General features: G+C 42.9%; 1 protein-coding gene across 3 annotated transcripts in view; it reads left to right on the top strand.

Annotated features, from left to right (window-relative positions):
• The first annotated feature begins 4,845 nt into the window (after positions 1 to 4,845).
• jakmip1 (janus kinase and microtubule interacting protein 1) overlaps positions 4,846 to 19,918 on the top strand; it is a 29,322-nt gene continuing 14,249 nt past the window's right edge. The window contains exons 1-18 of one of the 3 annotated variants that reach the window (XM_086221617.1): positions 4,846 to 5,286; positions 9,938 to 10,248; positions 11,105 to 11,437; positions 11,922 to 12,083; positions 13,363 to 13,575; positions 13,938 to 14,096; positions 14,238 to 14,384; positions 14,552 to 14,722; positions 14,883 to 14,942; positions 16,073 to 16,201; positions 16,342 to 16,470; positions 16,629 to 16,712; positions 17,663 to 17,725; positions 18,181 to 18,279; positions 19,124 to 19,225; positions 19,306 to 19,359; positions 19,445 to 19,510; positions 19,691 to 19,759. In XM_086221617.1, the coding sequence (XP_086077743.1) occupies positions 10,093 to 10,248; positions 11,105 to 11,437; positions 11,922 to 12,083; positions 13,363 to 13,575; positions 13,938 to 14,096; positions 14,238 to 14,384; positions 14,552 to 14,722; positions 14,883 to 14,942; positions 16,073 to 16,201; positions 16,342 to 16,470; positions 16,629 to 16,712; positions 17,663 to 17,725; positions 18,181 to 18,279; positions 19,124 to 19,225; positions 19,306 to 19,359; positions 19,445 to 19,510; positions 19,691 to 19,759 (2,196 nt within the window). In that variant the 5' untranslated portion in view covers positions 4,846 to 5,286; positions 9,938 to 10,092. The remainder of the gene's footprint in view (positions 5,287 to 9,937; positions 10,249 to 11,104; positions 11,438 to 11,921; positions 12,084 to 13,362; positions 13,576 to 13,937; positions 14,097 to 14,237; positions 14,385 to 14,551; positions 14,723 to 14,882; positions 14,943 to 16,072; positions 16,202 to 16,341; positions 16,471 to 16,628; positions 16,713 to 17,662; positions 17,726 to 18,180; positions 18,280 to 19,123; positions 19,226 to 19,305; positions 19,360 to 19,444; positions 19,511 to 19,690; positions 19,760 to 19,918) is intronic. The other 2 variants (XM_086221619.1, XM_086221618.1) reach the window with 2 other exon arrangements.

Genomic DNA, 19,918 nt, shown 5'->3' with positions numbered 1-19,918 from the left:
GAGCCTGAATATTTAATCTAAGAGTGGTTGTAAGTTTTGCCTCTGGCTCACATGCAGTCGTGAGCAGCACTGGGGTGAAGTCAAGGACAGGAGAACTTCAAAGCTCAGAAGGGGGGGATCCCAGGCAAAAACAGAAGGATGGGACCAAATAAAAGGACTTTTAAAGAGGACTCAAGGGAGCAACTCAAGTTCAAGTCAGAGAACAAGAGCAAATATCACATGGTGGGAAATGGGAACAGTAATTCTTTAACGGCAGCTGCACCAAGGCAGTTATGTAAATGGATTTTGATTAGTAGATCAACCAAATCCAGTTGAGAGGATAAGCAGGACCTGTATACTGTTTTAGGTATTGCACACATTCAATCTGTATTAGGCAATGTGTCTTTTACATGGGCTTAGATACACACACACACACACACACACACACACACACACACACACACACACACACACACACACACACACACAAGCTTGCAGAAACGGCTCTCCTCTAAATTAGACAAAGCTGCTCAAGGATACTTGTAATAATAAGCTTGTTTTGTGTCCCAATATTTTGATTATGTAAATCTCATAATGCTGCCCCGCCTGACATTTGCAACTATTTGCCATGTGATCATTAATTAAATGATCGAAAATGGAAAGAAGCTGGTTTGACTTGCAGCCGTTTTTACTTCAATTGACTGTTTTGTGTCTCTGTATTCCCTTCAGGATGCAATGACTTTTTTCTGGATCTGAAGTGATTGGAACACAAATAATCTTTTCTCATCTCATACATGGTAATTAAAAGCTGCTGCATGGCACATCTTGTCCAAAATGTGCTTGTATCCTTCTCTCTGTCCTTGTATATACAGGACAGGCCCCACCCGCAGGCTTAGTCTAACATAGATGGAATGATTCACACAGGAAGAATGACTCGAGGAGGAGAAGGAGGTATGGTCAGTAACCATAGCAACGAGTAGGGCTTTGCGAGAGTGGACATTGACTGCAGCGAAGATGCATATTTCCATCACTAAAGCAGCTCCTACACATTCTCCAAGTGGGGAGAACTCTGCTACTTGCCATGGCTTCTTGGATACCACTGAATCTGCTTTTGGACCTTTGACTAAAGAAGACAGAGAGTGCTAAAGAATAAGTTGAGGAAAAATAAAGAAATAGGAATAATTGTGTGCAAAATATCTCGACTGGTGCTCAACCCAAATGCTAAAAAGGCATCTTGATAAGATCTTGACTCAGTCCTCCCTAAGATCTTAACTGCTAAAGGACATGACAATCAGCTAATTTAATTCCATCCATTTTCTTCCGCTTATCCTGTTAAAGTTGCGGGGGGGGGGGGGGGGGCTGGAGCCTATACCAGCATCTTTTGGGTGAGAGGTGGGGTTCACCCTGGATGGGTCGCCAATCCATCGCAGGGCCAACACATAGAGACAACCATTCACACTCACAGTCACACCTACGGTCAATTTAGAGTATCAATTAGCCTCGTCCCCTCTTGATGTCTTTGGACTGTGGGAGGAAGCTGGAGTACCAGAGAGAACCCACACAGGAACAGGGAGAACATGGAGACTCACACAGAAAGATCCTGTGATGGAGCCGGGACTCAAACCTGGAACCTTCTTGCTGTGAGGTGGCAGTGTTAACCACTCCACCACTGTGCTGCCCTTGTTTAATTCACTTTGGATTAAACTCATAATGGCATAAAGGCATTATGTTTCTAGGTGGTCCATCCATCCATCTGCACCTTATGTGACTGCAGCATCTCTGGAGTCAGTGAATGTTTTTTCAAGTTTGGCTCAAATGTCCACTGGGTCTGAACCCACTGAGAAGATTTCAAGGGGCAAGTTTACTCTCACCTCATATGCACATTTTCATTAACATTATATCTCTGGTACACCATGAGGGAATTTCTCAAAATTTGTCACAAACTTCCACTGAGACTCAAGGAAGACCTGAAAAACAATTGGAAGTCTTAGTTGCTTAGTTCTTTGAATGTTCCTAGAATAACACAATGCTGGTATGGTGGATTCACAGCTGAATTTGATTCTGATTACATAAAAAACATTTTAAATAATGTCATATTGGGACTGTATGTAACAAACACATTGTTCTTGGATATAATCTGTTATATGTGCTATTACAGCTCTCTCCTTACATAAAACAACTTCTGTTATGACTTGAGTTTGAGGTGTGTAAGAACTAGAATGCTTTATGGAACATTTAACCTAAACATTTCCATTAAAAACCTGATATATTACTCAGAAAGACAGAAACATTTATTTTGAATGTTTCGATTCCAAATTCAATGAAGTTCAAAGGCAATGTCTCCACTCAAGGTGGTGTTTCGATGTTCATGGTGACGCTTATTTTGGGGATGGACATGCAACATGAAGCACAGACTTTTTTAGTGGCTTGCAGTGGTGAGTCATGCCCAGAAAGCCTAATTACCCTCACATGAGAGTGTTACATCACCATGAGCACTTTAGACTGGGGACTTTACATTGTGGAAAATAGGTCATTTGGTGACTGTCTTCAGAAAGAGACTGAAAGCTGTCTAATATTTGATGCAGTGTCATTTGCCTTTGAGTGTGTGTTTCCACTAAATCCAATATAGATGGAAGGTTAGCTTAATCTGTTCCTCATTTGAATCTCCAGTCTCCCCTGAATACCAAACACCATCTGTAAGAAACATAATAAATTTAATCCGCCTGCAGCTGTGACTACGTTGAGCTTATTATGGACAGCTCTTATGGATATGCAGAAAAAGGGAAGATGATTATGTAAAGTTAATAAAAACAGTGACTCCTCATGTTTCTCACAACTGGGTCAACGAGCTGGAAATAGGCTGATGGACTATATGCACTGTTATCTTCAGACACAGTTATTATCACTGCTAATGAGAGAGAGAGAGATTGTTGATTTGTTTTTTTTTTCCCATGAAGAAATCTGTGATTAAGAGGGAACTTGATCACTGGGTTTAGTCAGCTCATGGTGCAATCTCAGGGTGATTTTTCACATTCACTCATTCAGCATCAGCAGAATCTTCACTTGAATGTTGCTTTGTTCTTTTATACCAGCATGACACGTCACACAGTCTTACGAGGTTACCATGACGTCAAGAAGTCTCCTTTTCCTTTTTTTCCATTCTGTCAGAACAGAAAAGGACAGATCCAGAAAATGGAGGGATACAATAAAAAGACTTTAGGCAAAAACAGTTAAACTCTCATTATTGCTCTCTGACATACATTTGCTCTTTAAGGCAGTCTCTCACAAAACAAAGCCGGACTCTCTTCCCTCCCTCTCCTCATCCCGCTCTGCTACCAGCCTCATCTGGGTGACTACTTCCTGGCCTCAGCAGGGGCCGGATCCGAGGATGCCCTACACCCTAAACTATCTGACTGATCCCTTTATTTAGCTCCATAATACACTCTAAAAAAAAAAACAAAAAACCAAAAAACCCCCAAATAACCCCCAAATAAAAAAAGCATGGAAAAACACACCTATCAGAGACTCTGACCCTGGAGGGGTTTACTGAGCAACAACTATAGCAAATAGACAATTCATCCTCCTCCAAACTGTGTTCTGCTTCTATTACTTCCTATGTTGCCCTGCAGCGATGGGCTGCACATGGCTGAGAATGGCAGACAGGCAGGCAGGCGCAGTGTGAGACAACCAGCTGTGCGTAAGTAATGCATCCACCAGAATCTGGGTCACACTCACAGCACTTTCATATTGTCCGATTATTTCACCTATTTTTATGATTGGAGGAGTCATATTGTTCAAGATAAACAGCCTGAATTTGGAGGCCTACAGTGTTTGAGGAGTTTATTTCGCAGTTTAACGGTTTACCTGGAAGACAGTGGTGATCCGTGATCATCATCTGTGATGATGATGATGATAATTTCACGTTTCTGTGACAAATGACAAAAGGCACCAGTGGCTCTTTTTGATGAAACAGCATTTTTTTTTGAGTAAAAAGCATGATTTTGTCTGGTTTGGTACCATTTTATGGCTATGCAGATCTGTGCAACAAACAATAACAACAAAATCTTTCAAGATTAAAGGTAGGCTTAAATAAAACTTGACATGGTTATTATTCAGGGATCAGCAGCTCATGCAGGGCAGGAATCATTGCTGCTGCTTAACTTGCGTTTTAAAAATACGATTCCAAATAATTTCAAAAGTTTGGAAATAAGATCTTTTTTTCTCCATGCATTATTAATTTACTGAACATTTTAAAAGATTCAGAATAGGCTATATTATTTAGGCCTGCTCATTTTGTTTGGAACTCTAAACAAAAAACAAATCATATAATTTCCATGCAGGTTATAAAAATAAATTACGATATAGGTCTTCCAAAAGTATATTAAAGGGTATATAATGTCCGCAATGTTTTTAATGAATACATATTTATATATAACAACCCTTTGCAAAATTAAAAACAACAATACTTAGGTAAGGAGTCACCAGTTCAATGTCAGAATCCCTGCTTTTGCTTATCAAATTTTAAAAGGTTTTAAAATCCTTTTGAAGGTGTGGATGTAAAAGGTTGAGATTAATTAGGTTACGAGAAAGTTCTCGACGTTCAATACAGGCCAGAGTAAACACAACCACTCAACACCAAAAAGAAGGGAAAAGAAATATCGCATCTTTATGCGGGTCAAGGGAAACAAACAGAAACGATAAAGGGAGTAATTGTGGACACATTTTCCAAAAATCCCCACCCCAGGAGCCTCTGCGTGTGTGGACGGCGGGCTCTCCCTCCACCGCTGTCTCTGACGCTTTTACGTTGCTCCTGCACCGGCGTCATCCACCGCGCGCGCGATGTCATTCTTGAACACGCAGTCAGGTGTCGCGCTTCTATCACGCTACCGGCGACGCTACGGTTTTTTTTTTTTTTTTTGTTAACCCTCCCACGTTAACGTCGACATCGCCATCGAGTCCGTTTTATGTGTCTATTTTCCACACGCGAGATGTAGGAACGGACAGCAGCGCGTGCCAGCGAGTGTGTATGTGTGTGTGGGCGTGGAGGAAGAGGAGGGAGGGGAGAGGAGAGGAGTGGAGCCTGCCGCTGCTGGACGTAGCCTGTTAGCGGATAATATCATTAACGCTGGATGTGCAACTTCAGACGGGGGGCTCGCTGCTGGGAATTTTGGATGAAAGAACTTGCCAGGCGAAGCTAGCATCCTGACGTGCTCGAGCTCCCCAGCCCGGAGCACAGCCTCGCTTCCTGGATGTGAAGCACACAGCGCCGTTTCCACATCAGGTCACCATAGGGGACCTCCATTTCAGGTGAATTTAACCGCCCTGCGGTCTTTGACAACTTCCAGAAACTGATCTGTAGACCCAGACAGGCGGGTGACATACGGTCTGCTAACGGTGCGTGTTGACCGTTTTTTTTATATGTACGTTAGCTTTCAAGCTCAGTAGCTTATCTAGTCAGTTTGGCGGCGGGGGAACCTGTGTGACATCTCTGGCCCTGAGGAGGAACTACCAAGTCTGGGGATGATCATATCTCCTCTCTGGCTAATATTGAACTACTTTTACTGTCCACTCCCTCCTTCCTTTTCACCTCGTTAGTCAGTGGAAACACCAGAAGACCACAGTGGAAATGATGCATGCATAGCACCGACATTAGCCTGCATAGAGTGCAAGGACATCCGGCATGAGAAGCTGGAGGATGCTGCAGCAGCCCCACGCTAGTCTAGCCGTGGGGTGTGGTTGGCAAACCGGACAGGCGGACTGTCAGCTGCTGCAGCTTATATTCGTGACAGCTCATTATTGCATTAATACACGTCCTTTAAAAAACAATCCTCCGCCATGCATGCTCTCCGTCTGTCTGCCGTGTTTACCAGCGGGGACCCTGTCTGTCATAACAGCTCTGGTGCTTTACCAGACGGCTTCAGAGGCTCCGGAGGCTCGTTAATCTGCCCCGTTGGACAGCAAACATGTGTTGCACACTCACTTCTGCCGGATCAGCCTGTTTGGAGCATGCTGCAAAGATGTGTTGGCGTTTCAAAAGAAAAAAACAGAAAAAGGAAAAGCTGCTACAGCTGCTAGGACAGAGCAACAGTATATTTCTGTAAAAAAAGATTGGGTCTCTTTCTGTGCATGATCATTTCATGTTCCATAATCTCAACCTGTCAGTTAATATGACAGAAAATCAGTGGATACAATTCACAGGATTTCCAGTTGACGTCATAGTCACGCCCCCCATCGCCTGTGTCTCCACTGCCTCTCTAACTTAATCTATCCTGCTTTCATAATCCCATTTTTTTCTTCATCCTCCATCAGGAGGAACTAAACTCACTTGTGCATAAGTCTCCCAGCCAGTACTGACCAATATATATGTAGCCAGAAAGGAAAACACAGGTTAATCACATTAGTGGCTGTACTACCTTGTCTTTTTTCAGTGTATGTGTGCATATGTTTGTTTGCAACCATGCATGTAGTAGCATATGGATGTACCTGTGCAGGCCAAACACACACAAATGGCCCCAGTAATGGATGATATGCAAAAGAAACCTGAAACCAATATTGATCTTAACTGCTGCAATAACACAAAAGCAATATGACAGAAGTCTGGTAGGCATCTGGGTGTGTAGCCAGTCTGCGTGTGTGTGTGTGTGTGTGTGTGTGTGTGTGTGTGTGTGTGTGTGTGTGTGTTTAGGAGAGACACTCTCTAGGTTGACTAGTCAATGGGGTCACTAACTTGTAGTCATTCTGCTGACAGTCATTTTTAGGTCATATGCTCCACGAGTGCTGCACTTGGCTGCGTTACTCCAACTCTCAATGGAATCGTAGCGGTGTGTTTAGAGTATTGCTATACTGCTGTGTGTGTGCGCTTGTGTTTAAGTGTGGACTGTGGCGGGATGTCTGGAGTGTGGCCAGGCCTGTTTTAAGAGTCAGCACTATGCTGATAGGATGACACTGAGACGTCATGTTAGCATGTATGTCCATGTGCTCAGTGGGCACCATGAACATATCTCAGTGCATCCACACCCACTTAGATGATATTTAACTCAGACACAGACTTGCGTATGTCTGTCATCAGGATTCCACACAAATTATGAGGCAGATTTTCACCAAACTTGGTGGAGGTTTGACGGATGTTATATGTTACATGCAAGTTATATGCTTGTCCTGCGTCGTTTGAGGATTAAAATTATGAAACATCAGTTCACTATTGGGTAAATGGCCCATGCTGGATTGGGGCTTGTTGACATCCGTTTCTCATGCCCCCAGTACTTACATTGTGTCACGCCTCAGTGATTGCAGAATTTCCTTATCCTTCCTTTCTTGCAATTATCAAGTGATCACTTTACTGTACTATAAAAAGCATTGATGGTGCATTTAATTTGATGTTAATAACAATTTGATTTGAGTACAAGGTGACATTAACTTTCCCTGGATGACAGCAGAGATGACGGAAGACTCAGTCACAGGATATGTTTGTGCTTCTATGCTATCCTGCCAAGCTAACTGTTTATACCTGCCGTGGATGGAGTGGTTTCAGGGCTCTGGACTCAGCTGGCTTTTGTTTGCTTCTGAAGGTGCTCGTTAGCCTCTCAGTACCCCTGTAAAATGTTCCATTTTCCCATTTAACATTCCTGGTTTTCTGTTAACTATAAAATTTCAGCCTAAGCTTCTGGCTCTCAGCTTGGGAACATGTGGCTCATGTGACATGTGACTGATAATAGAGATTTATGCTGCAATGCAAACAATCAAAAGAAAAGCCCTGACCTGATTTATAACCCCCCCCCCCCCCAAAAAAAAAGTGTTACATCCAGATGTTAATGAGAATACACACAACTGAAGCCATATGTCAGCAATTTCCATGAGGGTTACACCACCCAATTTCTAGTTCTTGCATCGAGTCTACTGACCCACTCTAAACAAATTCCTGTTTGTTCTTGATGTGAATAATTGTACAACACTATTTGTACTGGAGTGAATATGTGTCAGCTGAATTGGTGCCTATTTTTTCTGTACAAGAACAACCAAAGAATGTGTGCTTGTTTCAGTGCTCTGTGTGTGAATGGTCTCTCTCTCTCTCTCTCTTGCTCTCTCTTTCTGTCTCTGTGAATGAGTGTGAGATCACTGATTTCCTCTGTTCGCTAACATCGCCATTGCCAGCTAGTGGGGGTTGGAGAAAGTAAGTGGAGAGGGTGGAAGTGGTTGAAGTGCTGTTTCTCTGGTAAAGGTCTGCATGCTTTTCCCCTCTTTCCTCCTATATGTCTCCTATATTATCGGCTTAAGCCCGTCTCTCCTTTCTTTCTTTCCTCTCCCATCGCCTGAAATGCATTCTGTGTAAAAAAGCACGTGGAAGAAAGCTTCATCGCCCTGCAGCATTGATGCATTTTTGTCTCTCAGTCAACCTCAGCACAGAGATCCTATCGGATAACACAACTGTGTGCGCGCTTGTGTGCTTTTCAAGTGTGCAGTCTTTTCTACACAGAGCAAATGTGTGTGAATACATCTCAAACCCAACATGAGACTCCTCCTTCCCATCATCCCTTGCCATGAGAGGAATAGAGTTTTGAGAGAGCAAGCGTTGCCGTGGTAACTGTTGCGCCTGTGTGTGTGTGTTGTATGACTGTTGTGTGTGAGTGTAGGAAATGATGGAGGTGCCTACGGTCGTACTGCTTCAGCTCCCTCATTGTTGCATTATTTATTTAATAGTCAGCAGAAACACTGGACGGTTACTGGGTTACTATTCATTCCAGGAAGAGATTAGAGGAGTCTGCTTTCTGCTTAGTGAAGGAACGTCATTTGTGGCGACACTCCTAACAGAAATTGTACCAAAAAAAAATCCTAACTCAAATGCAGCGTGCCTTCAGTGGGTAGAAGAAGTCCCCACAAGATGAAATCAGTATGATTTACTTGTGTTTTAGGCAGCAGAAAAGATGGAGGTTTGAGAGAAACAAATATTTCCATCTCGTATTTTTCAAGTTGACATCTCCACAATGTCATTGGAGAATGTCAGTGCAGTTAAGTAAGAAAGGAGCTGATATGTCTCGTCTAGGTCTGTGACATTTATACCAGTTGAAGCACAAGTCAGGGTAACAATGGAATGAGATTTTTACAATATGATGCAAATATCATGGTGTCATGATTTCTGGTATTACATAATCATTATCAATTAAAAAGAGATTCCTTATAATTCAAACGGCCTTCTATATGAAAGCAAGCGTATAAAGTAACCCATATGAAAATGGGACATGCATGCAATGGTGAGATTCTTTGTCCAGGCACATTAATGTTAGCACTATGATTGGAGGGATGAAAAATGAATCAGGTTAGTCAGGATTTTTGGAGAGATTTGGTATTGAGATAAAGAAATATCCCGTCTGTTATTTTTAGATTAGGCTGAGTTAATGAGGCTGAGGGGAGTACCTGGCATTGCTGTTTACTGTGATTGATCTGGTTTGTCACTGGGAGAGTCAAATTCCAGTGTGTGTGTAGGTACGTTCCAAACTCTGCTTGCCAATTAGAGGTTTAGTTTGCAGGACCGTATTTGAAATTTCAGAGTATTTTGCAGCACTGGGTAAAGCGCCATCACTTCCCCGTTCGTGGTGAGAATCACTCAGAAAGTCAAGTATGTGTTTTAAGTCTCTGGAGAAAGAAAGAAGAGAAGGGTGGAAGGTGGAAGGAGACATTAAAAAAACATTTTCATGCTCATTGGAGTTTTCTTACAGTGCCCAATGAATGGAAAATATCATGATAAATGACCGGAGCGCCTTTAGTGTTGGATCCAAGATGTACATGTTTGAGAGAAGGGAGGACAACTGAGAAAAGTGTAAACGTTCCAAAAATAGTTTATCTTCCACAGGCTGTTGTGCGTCATATGGCTTTGAATATTGGGCAGAGGAGTTTAGTGTAACCCACTGACTCATGCTTTTTCCATCTTTTCTTCCTCTGTTTGTTTCTTTTTCTCTATTAGAAACCCCTCAACATCCTCCAGCGATGATGTAGACTCCACAATGATGATGGTGTGCCGGACTAGCCTCTCACGGAGGAGGAGCAGCAACTGATTCTTCCCTCCATTACTGCACACCTGGCACTCTATGTCTGACCTGATTGGTTGGACAGAGTGCTATGTCATCAGCCACACCCCCTGCGGCCCCGCCCCTTAAGAAGGGAAGGAAGCCGGAGAAATCAGAGGTGATGGCTGACACTGTGCAAGCCACCAACGAGGAGCTGAGGAACAAAATCATGGACATCCAAGTTGAACTGCAGCAGGAGCGAGGCAAGGTAAGGAGGACCGAGAGGAGGATGGGGAGGCATTAGGAGGACAGAAAAGGATGGGGAGGCATTAGGAGGAAAACGGGTAGGGAATTGGGTGGCTAATTTGTAATACATTTTTTAAAATTTTCTTTAGTAGGATAATGGCCACAAAGCCTTCAGTTGCTGCAGCTTAGCACAACAGAGATGATACACTAACACTGAACCTCTGCAAATAATATGCAAGATTGTAAAGTTGCACGTTTAATTTTTATAAAGGCTTATTGCTTTTATTCCACTGTCTCAGTTCCAAAATTTCTAACATTTGGAAACTTACCCATTTTTGTCACTCTAGGTATATCAAGTGGGTATCTTATTTATTCAGTGGCTGTTAGGCCTCTCTGACGCTGCACAGAACAAGTCATCACTACAGTTTTTATTCCTTGTGTCTGCTGATTGACACATGCTTCCTTTTTCTGCATTATTCATGCTTGGTGACTGGCAGTAACAGGACCAGGGTTCAGCAGGGGTCCGTTTCCCACTGGGGAAAGCTGTGCTTAAATAGTTTGAGTTTATTAAAGTGGGGTGTCAGATACGGGTCTTCGGAACAGAGGGGCAGGTAGCGGCGTTATAGCTCAGCATCTTTTGACTGTGGACAGGAACAGAGGAAAGTCATGTTTTTCATCCACCTCAATGAAACGCCACTATAAAAAAATGAATATTAGTTCACATGTTAGTAATATTTGTAACATTTTTACTTGTTTACTTTTGCTGTTAGACAGCCCTTTTTTTAACTAACAGAGCTTCCGTCCGTTGAAAAGTGCTACGTGAAGTGAGTGTGCAGCATATGTAGCAGCTCTTCTTACCTGCTGTGTCGCTCTCTTAGGTGTGTAAGCTCCGTGAGCGGCTCCAGGAGCAGCGGCAGGCTCGGGAGCTTGAGCAGCACAAACATGCTGTCGCCATCACTGACCTGCGCGCCAAGCTCCACGAGGAGAAGCTCCGCGAGATAGCAGCTGCTCGTGAAACCCTGTCACGGCAGCATGAAGCCGAGTTGGCCAGGACCATAAAGATCCGGGACACAGAAGTTCAGAGGCTCCAGGGTCTGGTGAACGCACTGAGAGACGGAGCGGCTGACAAGCTCAAAAATGCCCTTTTGGGAGAGGCCCGAGAGGAGGCGAGGAGAGTTTTCGACGGGGAGAGACTTAAGCTCCAACAGGAGGTACGTTGTAGCATGCACACAGGTAAAAGTCATGTCTTACATAATAGATTCACCCAGGTTTCAAATCAAATCAGGTCTGTTCTATTTTTGAAAGTTCAACAGCGGCGGTGGACACACCTCATTTTTTTAAGCACCTTAAACTTTGGGTCAACTGTCAATTTCTGTTTGTCCTGGTATTGCATAGTTTACAAAGGTGCTCTTTGTTCTTTGTATTTTATTATTTTTTTAGATGAAAGCAGAACAGTTTGGGGAGAATTGTGAAACTGTTACGCTTACATATGTGCTGTGTGTTGATGTGAGACCGCATATACCTTTGTAAATTTGCTGCTGAAAAACAGGAAGTACTGTGGAAAGGCCTGTAGCCAAGCTATTGTTTCACTGTAGCCCTCCCAGACAAATAAGATATCCATCATTCCGTCTGTTGGAATCGGACCAGTGTTTACTCACGTGTGTTGTTTTATTTTTTGCACATGTGGTCTTTTAGATTCAGGAACAGAAGACGGCCAGGAAGCAAGCAGAGGAGGCGCTGGCAAACGCGCTACAAGCTGATAAAGCAAAAGCGGCTGATCTCCGAACAGCGTACCAACAGCACCAGGATGAAGTGCACCGCATCAAACGGGACTGCGAGAGAGACATTCGCCGACTGGTGAGGTCACATGCTGCAGTTAAACAGCCACGAACTAGAAGACTAATAAAATAGAAGAGTAAACTGGAGATAGTATCATTGAGGATGGAAAGTAGTATTTCTTAGGTTTCAAACAGTAGAAATACACAGTTGAAGATATTATTTACACTGGCTCACAAAGTCATATTTACTTTGTAAAAGGCAAAAAAGCTTCTTTGTTTAAAATGGCGTATGATGGAATAATTCCTTGTGAATATCTGTTGCAGAATAAAACCTACCCAGTAAATTACACATTTTAGAGCCATATGCAATTAAAACACAGCTTCACCGCTCTTTAAATCATATCAAACTCCTCAGCCATGAGTTAGCTTAGCAAGGCCAACATCTGTTACTTTTACATTCCTTTGATTTGAATAAGAAGAGTACACACGCACAAACATCTGTTTTCCTGCTCCTGAAGCTCAGTGTGTATCTCACCCCTGAAGGTGAAAGGCTAATTACTGCATGTGTCAGACTTGCTTTTTATCTGATGCAAAAATAAGGGGAGGTAAGATACTGTAGCATGAAAGTCGTTATAGTTTTTGGAGGCAGAAGGGGGACTTATCAATGAAGAGCAGGCTGTGTAGGGAATATGAAGAGTTAAAAAAAACAAAACAGGAAGGGAAATGTATGTGAAAGCGTTTATTAGAATTAATTAGAGCTGAAGCACAGTAATCATAAAAGCAAGTGTCTTATTCTGGAGTTTGCCTAGACGTTGTGATTGTGTGGGGTTTGCAAGATGTTTTCAGTATACCATCATAATATCTCAAAGTAAAAAGGTTGTAAAAAGTGTGAAATAAATGGTTCAAGCTGAATTTTGTTATCATAAATGTCCACTTGATATCCATCCATCCATCCATCATCTTCCGCTTATTCCTGCACATTAAGGGTCGCGGGGGGGCTGGAGCCTATCCCAGCGTCAACGGGCGAGAGGCGGGGTTCACCCTGGACAGGTCGCCAGTCCATCGCAGGGCCAACATAGAGAGACGAACAACCATTCACACTCACATTCATACCTAAGGTCAATTTAGAGTATCAATCAGCCTAGTCCCCAAATTGCATGTCTTTGGATGGTGGGAGGAAGCCGGAGTACCCGCAGAGAACCCACGCAGACACGGGGAGAACAAGCAAACTCCACACAGAAAGATCCCGTGCCCGAGCCGGGACTCAATATATTCATTTTTATTTAATCACGTTAATGTGATCCGTAACTGCAACTTACTTGGTCACTCTTTCCACCTTCTTCTATTTTGTACTGTAGATGGACGAGATAAAGTCCAAGGAACGGGTGGTGTGTGCCCTGGAAAGAGAGCTGGGCTTACAGGCTGGCTACACCCAGAAGCTTCAGCTCCAGAAGGAAGCCCTGGATGAGCAGCTGGGTCAGGTACGAGAGGCTGAAAGACACAACCACGGCAGCCCCAAGAGGGAAGTGGTGCCTGGGCTCGGAGACAACTCCGACGTGATCAACAACCAGGTACACACACAAACAATTTAACTGTACATCTGCACACATTTAATTCATAACTAACATATAAAATGAATTTTTTCCACTTGAATGCAAAGTAGCAGCTTCTTGGAAATAACTGAAACTAAAATAGGAAGTAAAATATGGTGCACGGTAAGCGACAGAGTGGAATTGGTGCATCTCTTACTTGACTTTATTATATTTATCCAAGTGACAAGAAGGGAGATCAACAAATACTGTTTATACAATCACACATGCCCGTGTAAAGTTCACAGTTGCGGTGTAACATACCCACTCATCGTCTATTCTGTCACATCCTCTTTCCCATCAATTTCCACTACCTGCTCGCCTGCATGTTCTCCCTTTTTCAGTTTTTGTCTTCTTCCTCCTCCTCTCCTCTCCCCCCGGTGTCCCAGGAGGTGGAGGAGCGTGACATGAGGAGGTTCCAGCTGAAGATAGCAGAGCTCCACTCAGTCATCAGGAAGCTGGAGGACAGAAACACACTGCTGGCGGATGAGAGGAATGAACTAGTGAGTATAGGCATCTAAATACATCCCCAGTGTTACACGTGAGAACGGATGCACACATAGAGAAACAGGCATACCAAACACTAAACATACTTTACTCTTTTACTGTCCGTGACACACTGTTTCCCTCTGCTTTGTGTCCAGTTGAAGCGGGTGCGAGAAGCAGAGAGCCAGATGAAACCCATGTTTGAAAAGAACAAACGTCTTTCAAAGAAGAATGACGACCTCCTGCAAACGCTACAACGCATGGAGGAGAAACTCAAGCTCTTGAGCTGTGAGAATGCTGAGATGGTGAGAAGCATGTCAAATATTGGTTTTAAACACAGAGGGAAGTGATATTTTGTCTGGGTCGTTTTGTCTTACTGAGATGAAGGGGGACCTCTAGTGGTCATTTGAGGAAATGCATGAACTAATTCTCTGGACAACCATCATTTGGATTCTCTGTCTCCCTCTCTCAGAAGGAAAAAGCCTCCTCTTCTCGCTCTCACTCACAGCAGCAAACCCATCAACCCCAGCTAAAGCGGCCAAGCTCCCTGACAGACTTAAGTCACGCACATGAGGAACAAGAAGTGGAGTTCCTCAAGCTGCAGGTTGCTGAGCAACGAGGCATCATCGATGAGCTCACGCAGGTTAAGATTCTTCTCAAACCTTCAGGGTCTGCTAAACTGTTAGCAAGTGATGTAATGTAATTATTAAATTCTGTTTAAAAGTAAAAGTATCACTATTTCTAACAGCATGATGCCTTCAGTAGTGTGCAGCTGTGATAGTCTGCTGTCTGCTTGCCTTCAGGAACGTGACCGTTTGGTGATGAGCATAAAGAACAGAAGAAAACCTCTCAAACTCTCCAAAGTAAGTGTGGTAATCGAGCGGTATTGTAGCTAAGCAACTTCCCTCCCTTTGGTTGACTGATCCTCAAGTCGAGGTGTGTGTGTGTGTGTGTGTGTTTGTTTAATTGGGCTCTAGAGACAATAATGACGGTATCCTTCACAGTTGTGAGCATCTAACGAGAACACATACTCATCTGTCATGTATAATTCCCACAGCTTGAGGAACATTATCATTTTTCTCATCACATTGTCTTTAGCGATAGGGCAGGATTCACCACAGAAGTGCCATTTAAACTGAATCTGTGCGGCGCTGTTATACTTTCTGGTTCATTGTGTGTGAAGGGGAATGAGATGATGTTTAATTGGGTAAAATAATTGCTCTGAATGTGCACAGCATGTTTGGGCTAATGCGTCAGGGGATGTCTTGGAGTCTGCGATGTTGCTAGGGAGGAGGAGTTTATAGATGACGGATATACTGTCCCATTTCTCCTGCTGGAACCAGTTTGTCTCTCAGGTGAGGGAGATACTGAGTTGGGTGCAGTGGCTCACTTTGACTTGGACCTGGAAATGTTTTTTTTTCTGTTCTTCAAAAGTTGATTTCATGAGCTTGAAGACAAGAAAAGAGCTCTCACTTGACTTACTGAAATTTCATATTGTTGTTTGTTTTTCCTTTTTTGCTGGAGTCGGACATAAAGCCTGAGTACTTTTTGGACACTTGCTAAAGTCTTGCAGTGCTCTGTGTAGATCAGCTAGAGTAGCTTGAGCTCCAAAATATGTGCGTCACATTTTGGAGATTTCCCTTATAATTTGGTGTTTCTGGTCTGTTGACAAGATGACGGAGTACATCCTTCTCATCCTCTATTTCTCTTCCTTCATCTGTCTGTGTGCACTTGTCTGCCTCTACTTCTCTGGTTGCCAGGAGATGACTTATAAACATGATGGTAAGGACTCTGAGGTTGGCGAAAGCTAATGGAACAAAAGGAAACAATCATGTCGAGACTTAGATAGATAGATATAATCCTATGACAGGTTCCGATAAAATGTTGAATTACAGTACAACAAGCAAGTGAATATGAAATGCAGAGGTGGATTCAAGGTTTTATGGCTGTCAGAAGTCTTAAATCACTGTGTATCCCATTTTCTTCTCTTCAGAGGCATGTTGTGGAGACATATTTTGGATTTGATGAGGAATCCATCGACTCTGAAACCTCCTCTCTGACCTCCTATAACACCGACCTCACGGACCGTACACCTGCCACCCCAGAGGAGGATTTAGAAGAGGTGAATGCAGCTCTTACAGCTGAAATGTGCTTTACTTACTTTTCTTAATCCTTAGAACAAAACTTAGAAACAAGCTTATAAACTGGGTGAAAGTCAAGGTTTGTGTGTAATTTTGATACCGTCCATGGTTGAAACTACAGAGTGTTTCTCGGGAGGAGTCAGAGCTTCGTTTCCGTCAGCTGACCAGAGAATACCAGGCTCTCCAGCGAGCTTATGCCCTCTTGCAAGAGCAGACTGGAGGCTCTCTGGATGCTGAGAGAGAAGCCAGGGTTTGTACAACCTTTTAGTCTGTACAGCTCCATAACAACCAGTGCTTATTTCTGACAAAAAAATGAGATAAACTGTAAAATCAAGGAGAAAAAAAATCTCAAAATATAATTTTTAAAGTATTATAGCAGTCCCTTACCATTTGATCGATCGCCCACAGACACGCGAGCAGCTGCAGGCAGACCTCGGCAGCTGCCAGGCCAAGATTGTGGACCTGGAGAAGGCTCTGGCTGAGCGGGGGCAGGTAACAAAGACCAGAGATGGAGACACGAGCTCATGGGTCCTGCTCTCACTGGCCCTCCTGCATGTTTGTCTGGCTGCTGTGCTCTTGGGCTGGCGCTATGCTGACCAGGTCTGCCGCAGATTCCTGTGATGTCACATCCTGCATGTATGATGTCACAGCCCAGTGCCTGCATGCTCTTCCTTACCCACTTCTACCTGTTGTTGTTTCTGTTTCCTGTCATGAAAAGGATTCTTAAACCACTTTCTCTTACAAAATAATAGTTTGGTATGAAGAAACCACAGAATTCTAATCTTGAAACCCAGCAACTGTCTGTTAGTCTGAAAATATGCTCTGAAAGTAATTAGTATTTACAAAAGTCATTGGGCTGAGTCAAAGCCAAACCTTTGTGTGCAATCTATGTTAAGAAGAAATGTCTAAACTAAGTAGATGAACAGAAATACTGAGCACCTTAACTGTTACCTAACTGATCAAGAGGAACTGTTACATTATGATTATTTCAAATCAGAATCTTAATTTCTTGATTTGTCCTCAATATGTTCTTGTGTGTTGGTGCATGTTGCCCATTCCACTGTGGCTTGATCCAGCTCTGTACTGTGATTTGCTGCTCTGTTATTTTCACCTCAGACTGCCTTCTGTTCCTGCTATCACTGTGAACTCTCAATGAATGCATAAGCATTTTATACCTCTGGTATCTCAGGAATGGGCTTACTTTCTCTGGATCAATAAACTTGTGCTGCCGCCACTCTCTTCCTGTCTGTTTGTGTTTATGATACATTTGCATGTGTCGTTCGGTATTGGAGGCGACCGTCACTCTTGTGATGGTTTTGGAGGCGGCTGATTGCGTTTCTGACATTGGTCATTTGTTTTGCCATCGTCTCTCTTGGCTCTTCTTCCTCTCCTGGTCCGTCAATGTCATTTCTTGCTGATGTTGTGTTTGGTTGTTATGACAGGACTCAAAGTGGGTGGAGGAGAAGCAGTACTTGCTCAGGACAAACCAGGAACTACATGACAAGGTAGATTGCATTTACCTCTATTTACTCACTCTCAAGTCAACATGTAGCATTGATGCTATATGATGATCTACTGTAATAGCATCACGGTACAAACTCCATACCAGCAAGAGATATTTGAAAATTTTGATGCCAAACTAATTGATTTAGATTGTTTTTACGTATAAAATTAGTATGAAATATATCCAAATCCTCTCTGGGAGGCATTGCATGTTTGTACAGTGTTTTGTCAAGTTATAATACTGAAGTTCAATAGCATTGTTATTACAACACAAAAGCATTTTGTTTCACTCTCTTCTTGGGTGCTTTAGTGCTGTAGACATGCTGCTGTACAGGTTGTTTTTTTGTTGCTAAATAGAATACATAAATATACTGTAACAGTGACTGAACTTTTGAGATATGTGTTCGGCAAAATCCGACCAAACCCCTTCCTGTGTAACTTCTGTGTTTGTCCGTAGATGTGCACATTGCAGCAGGTGGAGTCGCGGTTGCAGGCTGAAGTTCAGGATGCTCGGGACCAGAATGAGCTGCTGGAATTCAGGGTGCTGGAACTGGAAGTAAGGGAATGCACCAACGCCAAACTGTCACCAGGAGGCGACAACAACAATATCAGCTCCAGACGCAAGACCTACATACAGTGACAGACATACATACAATCATATTGTACACTAATACACTCCTATGTGTTGCCCAAGTATGTGCCTGTGTTTCCTTGTTCTGCATGGCAGCTGTTTGCAAATCTCTGCACTGTACTGGAATGTTTTTTTTAAATTTTCAATGACAGAATGTTATATTAAGATGAATATAATTTTTAATTGAATAAAAATGTATTTAAGTTCACATCCAATCCCATCTTTGTGTTTTTTTCTTTCCTTTTTTGCACGTATGTCCTTTTTTTTGTTTTCCATGATTTACCAGCTAAATCTAGCAAGTATTACAAGTTCACAGTGTAGTTTTTCATGGATACATATAATGATCATTTCCACAGAGGTTTAGAGATGTAGCGGTCGGATTAATCACTCTTTGTCTGTTGAGTCTGCATCTGTTTTATGCTGCTCTGTTATACTGAAGACATAACATTCTGAGTTTTGAGTTTCAGCATGTTTTCAAACTCCCTTTTGGTTTATTTTGGTTCATCCTGTTCAAATCTGCGGGTTTCCACCCAAACCCCCCACCCCACCCCCATTTTGGCAGCTCCAGATCATGTTTCGGTGTCGTAAGTAAATCCATCATTCGCTCCCTTTTTAACGCATTTACGATCAGTTCACATTCTCACAGCTCATCACTACCGATGGTATGATGAGCTGCTACATGACTGCACGACTGGTAGACATCTAGTATAGCTGATCAGGTGTTGCACTCAGATGTAAAGTGCTTTAACACGACTTGTGCTCTCCACAGGAGAGGGAGCGCAGATCTCCTGCCCTCAACCTCCACATGTCTGCGTTCCCTGAAAACAGCAGCAGCGCTCTGCAGATCTACTGCCACCAGGAGGGAGTCAAGGTGAAAACACAATTTGCAAAAAAAATCTGCAATTTTCATGGATATCTGGTCCCTCATGTCTGGATTTAACCTGTGTGCAGGATGTAGTCATTCCTGAGCTGATGAAGAAGCTGGACATCCTCGGAGACAATGGGGTGAGCTTAAGACAACCATGGAATAAAATGTTCCCCTGCCTCACTTTTTTAGAAAATAATGAGCCTTTTGTTGGGATTCCTTTAGAATCTCCGCAATGAGGAGCAGGTGGCAGTGATCCAGGCAGGCACAGTGATCTCGCTGTGTGAAAAGGTGTGTTTACGGACCCATTGTGGACACAAATTGATGCGTCACTGCCTTTCCATGTTGCCATGACAACACCTCTGACTAATTTGTCAAGTTAAATGCGTAAAATGAAATTGACATCTGTTCTAAGCTTCTTAGAAATCTTGACCTTTATCCTTTCCTTTAATTCTGCTTCTGCTGTTACAGTGGTTGAAGCAGATAGATAGCACGGAAGCCGCCTTGACACAGAAAATGATCGACCTAGAAAATGACAAGGTGAGAATTGTATTCAGCATTTTTTTAAAAATCAGATTTCCCTGTATTACTCTAAGAAGCTATTCAAACTTTGACGTTAAGGAGACAGAAACAATTTTAATGACTATAATTAATCCAGTTATGATCCAGTTCTGACACGTTGTCTGTTTTTACATAACT

Source organism: Aulostomus chinensis, chromosome 13, assembly GCF_037954235.1.
Source record: "Aulostomus chinensis isolate RoL2024-O1b breed Wild chromosome 13, RoL_Achi_v1.0, whole genome shotgun sequence".
Lineage (NCBI taxonomy): Eukaryota > Metazoa > Chordata > Actinopteri > Syngnathiformes > Aulostomidae > Aulostomus > Aulostomus chinensis.
The sequence above is the reverse complement of the archived record's forward strand: the minus strand, read 5'-3'. Positions and strand labels throughout refer to the sequence as shown.